Source organism: Macrosteles quadrilineatus, unplaced genomic scaffold (genome assembly GCF_028750875.1).
Source record: "Macrosteles quadrilineatus isolate MER2022 unplaced genomic scaffold, UCM_ALF_1.0 Scaffold_7__1_contigs__length_78375512, whole genome shotgun sequence".
In the NCBI taxonomy this organism is placed as follows: Eukaryota; Metazoa; Arthropoda; class Insecta; order Hemiptera; family Cicadellidae; genus Macrosteles; species Macrosteles quadrilineatus.
Window position 1 is genome coordinate 76618519 of NW_026542600.1, and position 14766 is coordinate 76633284.

General features: G+C 37.4%; 2 protein-coding genes across 2 annotated transcripts; one reads left to right on the forward strand and one right to left on the reverse strand.

The window, feature by feature from the left end:
* Positions 1-201: 201 nt before the first annotated feature.
* Positions 202-11814, reverse strand: LOC128998521 (microprocessor complex subunit DGCR8-like). The gene is made up of 3 exons (XM_054424694.1): positions 11676-11814; positions 5331-5395; positions 202-4026 (listed from the first exon to the last, which is right to left on the reverse strand). The coding sequence occupies exon 3, from the start codon at positions 3874-3876 to the stop codon at positions 1666-1668; it is 2211 nt and encodes a 736-aa protein (XP_054280669.1). The 5' UTR covers positions 3877-4026; positions 5331-5395; positions 11676-11814; the 3' UTR covers positions 202-1665.
* A 648-nt stretch (positions 11815-12462) lies between these two features.
* On the forward strand, positions 12463-14763 carry LOC128999089 (uncharacterized). Its single transcript, XM_054425445.1, has 2 exons — positions 12463-13754; positions 14505-14763. Exon 1 carries the CDS (start codon positions 12463-12465, stop codon positions 13330-13332), a length of 870 nt encoding a protein of 289 aa, XP_054281420.1. The 3' UTR covers positions 13333-13754; positions 14505-14763.
* The last annotated feature ends 3 nt before the right edge of the window (positions 14764-14766 follow it).

A 14766-nucleotide genomic window follows, 5' to 3' on the forward strand; every position in this document is an offset into this window, starting at 1 on the left:
AAATTAGAATTATATGTGCTTTCACAAGCATTGGACAAATTTAATGTTTTATGGTCATCAAAATACAATTATACAAAACTTTATTTTCATTATATGTATTTACAAAGTTATTTTATAAGATTTCATATATGTTAGTTTTTAAATAAGTTGGCAAGTTTTAAAGAATAGCCCCTGTGTTGTTGGGTAAAATAAGAACCATACTTTCTTGAAAACACTTGAATTTTATTACTTATACTAGCAAAATGTATAATACTTTCATAATTTCATTACAAATCAAATAAAAAGGTCACAGATAAAATTCCTATAAAAAATTAAATGGAATTATTTATTAGTCTCTTGGGTCCATCTGCTGCAGACCACTATTAAGAAAACTAGGATTATGGATAATAAGATTAACTTTAACAATTAAATTTACTTAAACTAACTATAACAATTAATTATAAATAGAACTATATTATAAGATCATTAAATCTAATATAACTACTATTTAAAACTAGATTTAGAATTGAATTTTGGGGGTTTGTCTCTAAAACTGCAAGAGTTTTAAAATTAAAAAAAAATTTTTCTAATTCTAAATATAGAATAACTCCCCCCCTGGTAAACTTAAAGCAAACCAATTTTTAGACGCTCGAAAATTGTTAATGGTGCAGTCAAATTGTTATGAATATTGAGCAAAAACTTTGACCACATCTGTAACACCGGATATAAATATTACTTTTAAATCCCAAGACACCATTTAAAACTACCAGATAAACACCTACTTATACAGGGTGGCTGAAAAGTAACTTACACCCCCCCCCCCTTAACTTTTCAACCATTTGAACAATTTTAAATCTGTTTTCGGCAACCTTCTTAGATATGAGAGGCTACAATAATTCTGGTCAGTTTTGAAAATTTTGCCTAGCCGTGGTAGGGGGTAGCTCGAAATTTTCTAATAGCAAGTATAGTCGAGTTTGGTATCATTTTACAGGTCTTGACGAAACATAACAATTAATTAACATAAAGAAAATAGAAATCGGACCATTAGTAACAAAATGGCAGCTAAAAATGATCAAGACAGTGGTTATTAAAAGTAGTTTTGAACTGCCATTTTGTTATTAATGGTCCGATTTCTATTTTATTTATGATAATTTTTATATTTTGTCAAGACCTGTAAAATGATACCAAACTCGACTATACTTGTTATTTGAAAATTTTGAGCTACCCCCCTACCCCCACGGGCAAAATTTTCAAAATCTAATATAATTTTTGTAATCCCTCATACCTAATAAGTTTGCCGCAAACAGATTTTAAATATATCAAATGGTTGAAAAGATAAGGGGGGGGGGGGGTGTAAGTTATTTTTCAGCCACCCTGTGTATGTGTAATGTGGATAAACATTGTAATAAATTACTTTCTGATTTTCTGATTAACAAATAACGTAATTAACAATGTAATTAAAGCGATTAACAAAATAACGTAATAAAATGTCAATGAATACCTAAATGAAAATGTCACATATCATATTTTGTTTAACAAAATCTGTCAACTTTAAGAACATGGCCATAATTTTATCTGAGGAGTCAAGTCATAGATAAATAAACCTAAAGCACTACATGTTGGTATTGGTAATGGAGTTCTGTAATGGTGACAAGTCCTTGATAACACATTGTTCCTCACTACTTTTTAACGATCAGTAGATGTTGATGATGAGATGTTGATTTTATTCAGATCTGCCGATGAAAGTGATGGGAGTACGACATTTTCAGGCGGGGTAAATTTTCCTTTTGCTTTCATAGCATCTTTCTTTTCTTTTAGTTTCAACATTTCTGAACGAAGTTTTTCAAGAATAGCAAAGTTTGGTTGATTAAGTGAAGCTTTGCTTTGAAGTCTTGTGATCTCTTGCTCCTCTTGTTTCTTTTCTTTTACACTTTTGATGGACTTGTTCCCATACATTCTGAGAAGAGAGCCCCAGTGCTTGATGTTTGGATGCAAAAGTTGCAAGATAGCTTGTGCTGCACGTTGTTTACCATCTCGTTTATTTTTGCACACAACTGTTGCTTTATGTTCCCCCACTGTCATTGTGTATTCATCTTCTTTATGTTTCTTCGAGTTCATTTCATAGTGACTTTTGACCTCACCCAAACCCAAGTTTCGTGACAGACATGTGAGAAGAATAGCATAGGGAGGAGGTTCTGTAGTCTTGGCACAAAACTCAGCCACTCTCGGATCCTCAACTCTTATTTCATCGAATATAGATACGTCGTTGCTCTGGGATCTCTGAGCAATTCCTGACCGCATTCCAAACTGTCCATCGCGTTCTATCTTATCCTTCATTTCAGGAATGAGGACTTCCAATGCTGCTTTGGCTGCTTCCACTTTAGCTTGTTTCTTACTCGCACCCACTCCAACGCTGTACTGCATGTCGTCAATGAAAACTGTAGCAGAATAGGGTGTGGCAGGATTTTGCAGTTCTTTGAATTGGTATTTAGGATGTTTCTTCAATGCGTGCTGAACGTATTCGTGTAGAATGCAAACATAACTCTTCCCATTAGGATTTATAATCCATTCCCCTTTAGACCTAGAATTGGTACCATCCATATTTTGTGTTGGAAACTTTAATAATTTAGTACCACCTGGTAGGGTAGGCCTTTGTCTTTTCTTTAAATCTTTTGTCATCCTTGCATACTTTCTTCTGTCAGCCCATGATTTAAAAGGCATCGTAGTAGTAGTTTTGAAAATAAAAAGATTTTTGCAATATTCACGGAGATCCAAAGCCTCGAGGGACTGCTTGGCTTCGTTTTCTTCAGAGGTTTCTATTTTAGCCGTGAATAATTGAATTTCTTGAGGCTTATTTTGAGTTTGCTCTATGTTGTTTTCTTTGTCTCCTTTCTCCTCTTTCTGTTTGTTCTCTTCCTCTACTTTGAGTTGTGCTTCTTTCTCTTCTTTTATTTTCTTTTCTTCTTCCAATGCTCTTCTGTACTGCAGGCAGGGAATGGCACTGAGAGGTATTTTATGATTACGTGTACTTCCAGGTCCTAAATAATATGGTCGAGTCATGGTGCACACTCTTGTCTTTTGTTCCAAGTACACTGGCATGCCACTGCTGTGCACTATTTTGATCCAGCCTTCAGGAAGTAAATCAAAATGGTTGTGAGCAATTTCCTCTAATTGAACTTTGCGTTTCAATCTGACTTTGGGTTCTTTCCTTCCAGTATCTTTGAACTTTTCGGGTAATCCTTCTTCAAGCATGGCATCCACATCGTCTATTGTTGGTCCTTCATCTTCTTCTACTGTTTCATAATCACTCGATTCAGAGTGTGATTGAGGGCATGCCTCATCTTCCTGCTCACTTTCTTCAAGATCATCAAGGATATCAAACTCTTGAAGATTTGGGAACATTTCAATTACATTTTCATCAGACAAATCAAGTTCCCGATTTTCATTCAAGTTTCCATCGGTATTTTTATAATCACAACCTGTAGTACCATCTGAAGAATTCGAACAATGTTTTTCAAAACTTTTGTGACTTTCTGAGTCGTTGTTTTCGTCTGAGGTGTAGGAATAACCTTCTTCACTACTAGGCTTGGATAATTCTTTTGATTTTTCTTTATCACAAATTTCTTCAATTTTGTCTCTTATTGCACTCTTGGGAACAGAAGCAGATCTCCGAGACGAGGAAGATGGACGAGGTGAGGGAGATGAACCAGACCGCTGAAAGGTCTTTTCAGAGCTACGTCTTGAATGTGGATGTAGGTCTGGAAAGCTACCGTCCGACAAATTATTACTTTTTCGATACTCAGAGTTCCCTTCTCCATTAGAGCTATCAAGTTTTCTTTCAGGGCACGGTGAATAATGTAGCTTTTTTCTAGGAGGAGAACTTCTGTGGTCTGACATTTTTGTAAAATCAAAGGATTAATCACTTGATTACAAAATAAGTAAAAACTATACTATTCATACAGACTAAATGGTGCACCGTTATCTTCTCGAAAGTGTAGAAATGTTATCTTTTGATGAACACACGCGCCACCAAGTCACAAGAAGCACCTAGAAGAAAAAACAGAGTTTTAGAAAAGGGGTAAATGCAGTAAAGGAAATTCAGTGAAACCTCAATAATTCAACTTAAACAGCCGGCCAGGAGGCCGGTTTTAGGAAAAGCCTGGAATGTCGAGAGAACATTAAATTAGTAAATTAGAGTTACCATTAAAGAAGTTTTGTATATGCAAGTAGCGAGTACTTGTATATTATGTGTTTCATCCCCAATTTGTTGCCACTAGCCAGTAATGTAGGGCCTAATAGTGCAGTTCAGCGTTAAAGCATGATTGGTTACTATTTCACTGCCCATGTAAAGTTTTTTTAATTTTTGAGTAACCTATTGCGGTTGTCCTGTTTCTTATAAAACTGTATTTATTGTCCAAATTTAAGAATTGATCCGCTCTTCTCCTTATTTATTACTGTTTGCTTCAGGGTTGTCAGCAGACTCATAAACAAAGTTCACACATTTCCCCCGGTTTTCCCGGCTAAAAAGTACAAAATTCCCGGCGACTAATATAGGCTACTTATAAGAAAAGCCCAATAAAAGTTGTAAAAACAAATTAAAATAACAGATATTGATAAATAATTAAAAACCCACTTACGTTTATTAGCCCTTAAGGCAAATTAACTCTTAATATTCACTTGACAAACACTGTAACTAAGGTTAAAAATTAACATTAATGAGTTAAAGATTTTGCAGAATCTTGTGCTACTGAGCTAGGCCTTCTGAAGTAGTTTTTAAATGCCGAAAGTTAAGATTTTCGCGTTATATATGCCGATAGTTACTTATGATTAACTGTAAACCGGTAAATACCAATAATTAATACTGTACAATTAAAACTTATGTATTTTCCAAAATTAACATAAATGTAATACTTTGAAACAAAATTTGTGATAGAAAATGGTTTTCTTAGGCCTACTGAAGCAGTTTTTCAAGGCTTATACTTGTCTGCGCCATAAATTTATGTACAACTAGAGGTGTGTCTTCCTGAAATTTTGGGTCTAGCCAAAATCGAGGTAATATTGTTACCATCTAAGACTGTCGTAGACCATAATCCTCTTCCGAGATCACTGCAAAATCCTGAATATTTTCCTCAGTAACAGAAAAAAATTATACTTTTTTATAACTAGAAATGTGCCTTCCTGAAATTTTCGGTCAAGCCAAAATACCAAAATTCACACACAACCCCCGGTTTTTCCCTGGTTCAAAAAATCACGCATAATTCCTGGGTTTTTTTTCAGGTTAGTGGACACCCTGTGAAAGTAAGCACACTAAATACTCTAATGATAGATGTATAAATGCATAGGCTACTTACTGTGCATCCAGTATGATCCAGTATATATCATCAAATGACCTGTCCTGCAGGAAGAACAGAGATTCCTGAAATGAAACAAAGGTTTATGGGTCATTTTCACAAACAGATAAAATTTAAGTCCCAAAGGTATGATAAAAATTTAAAAGTAGGCCTATTGTTGTACCACCAATGTTTTTTATCTACCCTTACTACCCTTGATTTAATACTTAACATAAGTTGTTGTACCCAAAACATCAATTCGGTCACTGTCTTAGACCTTAGGCCTGTAGCAATGTGTCTTAAAAACAATGTATTTTTCCTTTCTAAAAGATTTTAATTGTTAAACATGTTTAGATTTAAGCATAATAACGCCATTAAACAAATGAATTTAGTCGTTAAAAGATATTAACAACTTTTATCTTGCAAAGTTTCGCTGTTTCTCACATTTACTGCCGTACAAGAGTGAGAAGTCAAGACTCCCAAAAAATGTCCTGCCAATTACTGTTGGAGATACGTATGGTGGCAGTCTGGTTCAGTAGAAGTTCATGTTGCTTACGTTGCTTGTTTGACGACATTTAATCATTCAACTGTGGGAAAAAAAGGAAAATAGTGGCAAGGTTCTTACAGTACCTTAATTGCTCGTCATTTCGGATGGGTACCGTATTTAATTAGTACTATTCCAAAAACTATTAGGCCCTATAACAGTTTTTATCTCATCAAAATAAAAGTTGAAGTAAAAACATAACCTCAGGGCCGGATTTCCCAATAGGCCTGGTAGGCCCGGGCCTATGGGCGCAAGGTCCCAGAGGGCGCACGGCCGAGAGTATTTTTTTTATACCTAGGCTATCTAAAAATAAAAAAAATAAATAGTCACAGTTGATAAAAAAAACTCCAAAGCATTGTGATTCTGAAGTTCATAAGAAGAAATAATTGTTACGAAATCTAAACTATTTTGCAGAATTACGCATCAATTTCGTTTCAAAATTGGTAACGAACATTGGTTATGTTATACGGGAGTAGGCTGTAGGGATGTTGACGTTTACGAGCGCCCAAGGAGTACGCATCGTATTGCCACTGCACTGCCACTATGCTGGTTTGGGCTCGGCACTACTGATCAGAGTGATTAGGGGCGCATCTGGCTAGACATTGTTACTACCCTCACCTCACAAAACAAAAGTTATTAACTAATCTTTTGATTAGTTTACAACAATCTGCAGGATCGAGTTAATAAGTTGTGTTGAATATTAATACAACGATGAATTTACCATTAAAATTAACCAAAAAATATTATTCCCAGTTTGCATTAGAAAAATTCAATACCCTCCAAAGCACCAATAATGCTGTCATTTTCTCCTCAGACCTAAGGATCGACGGTTGGCCGGAATATTTCTCTGTTTTGCTTTGGAAATATATAACCTAGATGCAGTACGACCATAGATTAAATTTAACTCAAGTCGACTTCTTATGACATTGTTAATTCAAATTTTTTTCATGTCTAGTTCATGTTGGTGACACTGGACGTTAGTTTTGACGTAATTTGGTTCCATTATTTTAGGGTTAGTTCTATGATGTGTGTTTCAATTTCTTGTAATATAACCAGGAGACGACCTATTGTTGATGATTAGATCGTTTTATTTTGGATAAACTAGGTTTAAACATAAATCAAACATACTAGGTACTATTAAATAACAAGAATTGTTTTCAGCTAATCCAAAATGATGACAAATCTACTAAAGGAGTATGTTTAATCTATGGTATCACGTACTGTTTGGAGATCATGTTTTTTTGGCCTGGAATTGGAATCAATGGCCATGTTTTTTTTTTTTTTCAGGAATGCTCGGTGGGTTGAGTTGTTTTGTTTCAGTCCCACGGCCACAAACGTGAGCATTTATTAAAAGCATAAAATTGCTAAAAGTGTTTAAGACGGCATTTTGTTAAGGCTATAAACAAGTCAATTCTTAAAAAAAACTTGCAATGATTCCAACGAGGAGTGGTATTTAAGCAATAAACTTAGGTCAATGGGCATGATATAGTTTTTAATAAAGGTTTGAAGGAAAGTAACTGTGACCAGACTAGGGGGCGGAAAATTATTTGGGCCTAGGGGCGCAAAAATGCTAAATCCGGCCCTGCATAACCTACAAATTTGGTTGCAATTAGGTAGACCCTGATCACGTAGCGGAACTCGGAAGCTGAAATCGTCAATTCGGATGCACGACCGAATGATTTAATTGAATCCGAATTGAGGATTTATCAAACTTTGAATAGTCGGGAAAATTGATAAACTGATACAGTGATTGTTTTGTTAATTCTAATAATATCTCTTGAATGGAATTTTGCACAACTTTGATTGACATTTTATTGAATTTGTTCAACAAATTAAGCCATCATCTGTCTTTGTACTACCATTAGTTTCAGTTTTAGCCATTTATAGAGTAGGACACCTCTTATCTCTTGAATAAATTATCGGAACCCTTGGGATGCTGAACAATAGATAAACCATTAAGAATGAGACAAAAAATAATAGGGTCGCTCAACTGACTTTTGAGGTAAACAAACGCAGTTACAGTTGTCAATGTAACCATGAGATTACAACAATTAGTTGGATATTTAACATTGGGTAATACGTTGTAGTCTATTATTACGTAGAACTTCAGTCAAAGAACATTTCAAAACTGAAAATATAATGACTGTTTATGGAATGTATGTCTATGAAACAGTATTATCAGTAAAAGACAGATTTGATGAATTACAACTTATTGGAGACTACCACAATTACTTTACTAGAAATCGAGAAAATCTGGCCACTAGCTCATACTCTGCAACTTTTCACGAAAACACCTAAGTATGCCGGTTCAAAATTTTATAATAAACTTCCTAAAGAAATCAAATTGGAAACCTCAAAAAATAAATTTAAATCAAAATTGAAAAAGTTTCTTATCAACAAGGCTATGTACTCCTTTAAAGAGTTTTAGTTCCATAAGTTATATTGCTTTATTTCATAAGTTGAAACTTTTGGTTTTAAAATAATTTTATCTATTATTTTAATTTTGATATTTTCATGTTTAAACTTTTATATTGCACTGCTTGTTTTACTTTATTTGAGCTGAAAGAATGTTCATATGGATGGTATGTTGTTACGCCATGCTTGATAGTTATGAGTATTTTAGTTAAGTTAGATTTGTTAAATTACTCTTGACGCCATTCCTGTATCTATGTATTGTACTTTAATGAATAAAGTTATATGAAATGAAATGAAATTATAGGTTATCGTCTCCCACGATCGCGGCAAAAATTCTGACTACCTTTCTCCAGTGGCCGTGAAGACATCATCATCGTGTATTGGGTATAGGCCCTATACTGGAATTGAGTTTTACTGCTTGCCAATGCCAAGCCTTTTTGCATTGCGCCAAAGGGGTGATGATGATAAAGTTTTTATCAGAAAAAAGCTACTAATGTAGCAAAGTTTGGCATTACGAAGTAGCTGTTTGACTTGGCTAGAGTTTTAGAGTCGCGATAAGCAACTAATCCAAGGATCTCATTAGAAACCAAAAGGACTGGATATTTTTGCTTACTCTACGGGTCACAATCAGGGCATATATTCATTGAGGTTCAAAATTGTGCAATTTTAAGAATTTTCCGTGGATCACTGACCGACTCCAGAGCGTGTCTCGAATCCCATGGTGCTGAATGAACATTGGTTAACAATTTGGTTACCATTCACTTTCCCCAACAAACTTAATACGTCCTATAAGAAGTTTTTAAACTGTTCCTAGGGACCAACACTAAGTTACAACTTTCGCAAATGACTTTTTTGTCGCCGAGGCTTCCTGTAGATTACTACACATTATTACACCCCCAGATTACTAGACACCATACATAGATTACTAGACACCAAGCCCAATTTACTAGACACTATACCTACCTAGATTACTAGACACCAATCCCAATTTACTAGTCACTATACCTAGATTACTAGACATCACACCCAGATTACTAGACACCTCGCCCAGATTACGGTTAGGTTAGGTTAATCTAGGTAATGGTGTCTAGTAATCTGGGTGTGGTGTCTTGTAATCTTGGTGAGGTGTCTAGTGTAGGAAACTGTCCTGTCACGATGATCAAGCGAGTTTTTCAGGGGTGGTGTCTAGTAATCTAGGTGTGGTGTCTACAGGAAGTTTCGGCGACAAAAAAGTCATTTAAGAAAGTTGTAGTCTTGGTGTCTAAGAACAGTTTAAACACGTCTTATAGAACATTTTAGGACAGTTGGGGACACGTCTTATAGAACATTTTAGGACAGTTGGGGAAAGTGAATACTTACCTTTTGTTTGATTTCTGACAAGGGTGCCTATAGTACCTAGGCTAATTAAGGTCATGATGTGAAATAGAAGGGACTGGAAGTTGCCTATTGAGAATTATTTAAATTTCAGAGCCACTAACAATAATGAGGTCTAATAAGGTTTTGGCCTCGGCGGTGTTATGTGTTGAGTCCAGTGGGAGTAGGGCTATGTAGGCCTAAAGTCATGGGAGTAACTTAGAGGGAGTAAGCCTACTGTCATATTGCAAGATACAACATGTTTCTCAACTGCCATCAATCTTAACGATCCAGTTTAAGTTACAGTTGAAGTCACCCATAATCAAGACATAACTGGTAATTATTTGATATATCTACAATGCGATATCGTGTAATTTTTAGATGTCTACTTACAGTATTCTTCACGCTGAATCCAAAAATGCAATAAGTTTTTGTCAGAGAGATTCCTAAGTGGCCGTACAGTTAAATAACTAATATTAAGCTTCAGTTTTGTTGGGTTATTCACCTATTTGTGGTTTGGACGAGTCCAAGTTCTGGTGGCGACTAACACTAAAAGGGGTGGAAGGTTTATGGAGTGGAAACATTTGTCAGTTGTTTACATTCGATACTAAACAGACAAAACCACACACGACGCCATGAGAGTAAAATCAGAGTTACAATATGCAATAACAACTCAATTTTTAAAAGAAAATGGACTTTGGTGCCGTTTATCACGTAAAATATCAGTAAAAGAAGCTAGGCCACTGCCGACATGATCGTCCTCATTCCAATCCTCAACGTCTGTTTATGAATGTGCCATATAGTGCATAATCCCATAGTACATAATCCCATTGTGCCTAAAAGTGAAAACGTGCCACAGTGCATAATTTCATGTATCAACAACTAATAAATTATGTTATAATCTAATCTAACCCAACCCAACCTTAATATTAATTTTTAAATCGCATGTTATGTCAGAAAAGGCATGTGAGACAGATAGGTCGGACTTTATGCGGATTCGTGACAGTATTAAGTGTTTTGAAGTGAGGTTAGATTAGGAAGGCAAAGGTTAGGTTATAATGAACCGACTCATTAATTTATGCTACTTCCAGACTGTTTTTGCACAATTGAAATAGTGGGTGAAACACAATGAAATAACGATATAAAAAATGAGCAAAACCCGACCTACCTTCCTCACATGCCTAAATAAGAGCTGATTATTTGGTTTCAAAACGAACTTATTTCATTCCGCATTAAGTCGAGTATAAAAAGCTGTTTGCTCTCCTCCTCACTCAGTCCACAGTCGGACCCGTCCAGACCACGCCATATTACCATCAGTATAGCTCAATGAACCTTAGATTCGTAATTTTAACCTTCGTTTTACGGCCACTTATGAATCTCTCCGACAAAAAAACTGATTTTTGGATTCAGCGTGAAAAATACTGTAAGTAGACATCTAAAAATTACACGATATCACATTGTAGATATAGGCTAACTTATCAAATATTTGACACAAAACTAAGTTATAGCCTTAAAGCATGAGGCACAACAGGTTTTCAAAGTCTGACAGATGCCAGATGCCCAAAGCCATGAGGGCGATAACAGATAGGCTAGGCCTACCCAAGATAATGACATCTAACTTAGGTCACACAAACCAGTTTCTAAAAAAATTAATTCAGGTTTTGCCGTGTAAGCTTATTCACACGGAGATAATTGCAACTGTCTGGTCTCTAGTCCTTCCCTTAACTTCCGGTCTTGCCCAAAGGAACATTTCAGAAAAAAAGATGCAGTCCAACAAATCCGGATGAAATACTCTCCCCACCTAGGTGGCGTCCCTATCTCAACGATTGATAATCCCATGTTTCAGAATGCGTGGATTTCGAAATTTTACACCCTAAGAATCGCTCTGAGCTCGTCAACGTGCTAAGTGGGGGTAGCCTACAGTTTCTTAACTGGGCTACGCTAATATTGATTGAAACTATCGATTCGATTAGTAGTGGATGCTTAACAGCCTAGGCCTAGTGTGACTGCAGGCTTAGGATAGGATAACCTAGTTTTTATTTCAAGTTACATACCTATGACTCCTAGTCGTGGTCTTTTCTTAAAATTATTGAATGGTTGAATTAGTTCTCGTACTTCCAATTCCAACCTTAAATCCTTCCTAGTAGAACGATTAACGAATCATCCAGCAGATTCTCAAAATCACAATACCGGTAAAGTAAGTAGAAGAAGAAGAAGAAAGGGATGAGCATCGATACTCGATAGTTAATGCTCTCGAAACATCGATGTTTTTAAATCGATGGTAGGTTACCGTTGTTTTCGACAAACAAAAAGTATTTTTTGGCCGAGTATTAAAATATCGATGTTGATGTTATCAATAACTGAATTTGTAAATTAAGTAAAAAATGTAAAATGTGATGTGGAAAGCGAAAAGGGACCTCTTGTCGGCGATGCAAAATTTTCAGTACGGCCTATATAGGTAATTAAGGTCAAAAATATCGAAATTTGGGGTTTTATCGACTGTTATACCTCATTTAACTTAGAACAGGACAGCAACGGTTAAAATATCGAACTGAAGATGTAAAAGGTCGAAATACATCATTTTGTTTTGTTAGCCTCTGCACGGTGTAAGAAATGGGACCTCTTGTCGCTCCATGTTATTTTCATCATAACGTCAAGAGGTCCCATTTCCAATATTTACTTTATACACAGACTTTAGTCCAAAAAATGAATTGTCCTGCATTCTAGTGAAAATTTAGATAACTACAACGAATTCAGTTTACTGAGAACAAAATATCTCACAAATTTTGCGGTCCCGACAAGAGGTACCATTTCTTATTCTATTTGTAAAAAAAGCAAATCATGTGTCAAACTTCACCAGAAACAGTTATGACCAAAACTGAGTACAATATGTCTGTTAGAGAAAGGAAAAAGGCTGAGGGCACGTGGATCCCTAACAGACAGTGGAGAAAGAGGAAGCGAGAGTCCTTGAGTTCTCCTGGGGAAGGTTCAGGCGTATCACCGATGCGTAGAACCGGATCCGACAGTAACCCTGGGTCGTCTCAAAATCCTCCTCCTAAGAGAAATAAAAACTCTAATCAATCAGCAGATGGACTCGTTGCAGGAAAGGCCAGCTACAGAGATCAGCTTGTGGGTCACAAGTTGGCAGTAGCTCCAGCGGCCTATCCCGATGCGAGATTCTCTGTTGAGGAATGTGATTTGTTGCAGGACAAACTGATGGAGTTGGTGTTTGGTGATGACGGCGCCAACATTCCTCATCAGTTTGAAAAAATTTACCATGAGAAGGGTGCTCTTGTCGTAACTTGTGGTAATTCTGAAACAACTGACTGGCTAAAGAGGGTGGCACCGAAGCTGGCGCTGGGAAGTGAGGGGAGTATGGAGGTCATTGTAGCAGACTATAAGGATCTGTTGCGCACGACCAAAGTGCTCCTACGCACTGACAGGCGCTTGGCCAAGGTCGAAGCCTCTAAAGTGTTTGTTCAGATTGAGCGGCAAAATCCTGGTGTCACGACAAAGGACTGGCGCGTCATTGGTGGGAAGAGGAAGGATGATCATCAGATTCTTGTTCTTGCTATTGATGAAATGAATGCGCAGGTTCTGAAAGATCGTGGCTGGATTATCTATCTGGGTCTGGGGAAAATACAGCTCAGAGTTATCTCTGGTGCTCCCTCTGATGACTCAGGTCCTTCAAGCGAACCTACAACACAGTAAGGCTGCCACGGCTGTGTTCTGTCTGAGCACGGTTAAGCAGTCCTTAGATTATGCCTTGATTCAGGAACCCTGGATCAATAATTTTAGAATTGCGGGGATGGGAACTATAAAGGGTAGTATCTTCTCTGCATCTGTACCACACCCTAGAACTTGCATTTGGGTTAAAGAGGGGCTAAAATGTAATCCAGTTCTAGAGCTTTGTTCGAGGGACGTAACAGTAATTAAGACTGTATGTACTAAATCCAACATAAAACTGCTGCTGGCCTCTGTTTACATGCCACAGGGCGACGATGGACTGTTCCCATCGGCCGAGGTCAGAAGATTGGTCGACCTCGCACACGAGTCTGGATCCGAACTCGTGATAGGCTGCGACTCCAATGCCCATAATACGGCCTGGGGATGCAGGGACACTAACAACCGAGGTAGGTCACTTCTAGAATACATAGCTTCCTGCGGCCTACTTGTTGCAAATGTAGGCTCAGAACCAACTTTTTTAAGCAGGATAGGCCAATCAGTAATTGATCTTACCCTGTGTTCGGCGGGTATGGCTGACAGGATTATTGACTGGTCAGTGTCCCTTGAGCCATCCCTGTCTGATCATAGGCACATTGTCTTCGGGTTGGGGAATTTCTGCGGCGAGGTTCGCTTATTCAGGAGCCCAGTTAAAACCGACTGGGCATCCTTCAGAGCGGATCTTCGGGGCAGAATTGCCTCGAACCTTAACACATCTCCTATAAACACAGTTGATGCGCTTGACGAGGCGGCAGATCGTCTAACTAGATGCATAGTTACATCCTTTGAGGATAATTGTCCTTTGAGCAAGGGAAAGAGCAACAGGGCTAGTTGGTGGGGTCCTGAACTTGCCTCTCTTAGGAAGAGAGTAAGGGCCCAATTTAGGCGAGCAAAGATAACCAATAATTGGGATATATACCATACAACTCTCACAGAATATAACCATGCAGTACGTAAGGCCAAAAGGCTTTCATGGAAAAATTTTTGTGGAAATTTAGAGAGTATCAAGGATACTTCTAGAATACATAAGGTACTTGTTAGAGACAGGCATGTTACTTTGGGTGCCGTTGAGGGACCGGATGGTGTAATGGCTTTTGAACCTACCGAAATACTAAAGGTTATGGTAAAAACTCATTTCCCTGGTTGTATTGTTTCTGAAGTGCAGCAGGAGGAGGTGAGTCCAGAGCGGCCTAACCTGGGCCGTCGTGCCACTCATTCTATGTGGAGCACTGCTTGCCGCATAGTCACCTTCAGCAAGGTAAGATGGGCTGTTGGCTTATTACGACCCTTCAAATCGCCGGGTCCTGATGAGGTAAGACCTGTTTGTTTGCAGGAGGGTCTTGATACAATTATACACCCACTCTGTAAACTTTTCAGAGCCAGCTTAGCCTTAGGACATATTCCCTTAGGGTGGTGTAATTC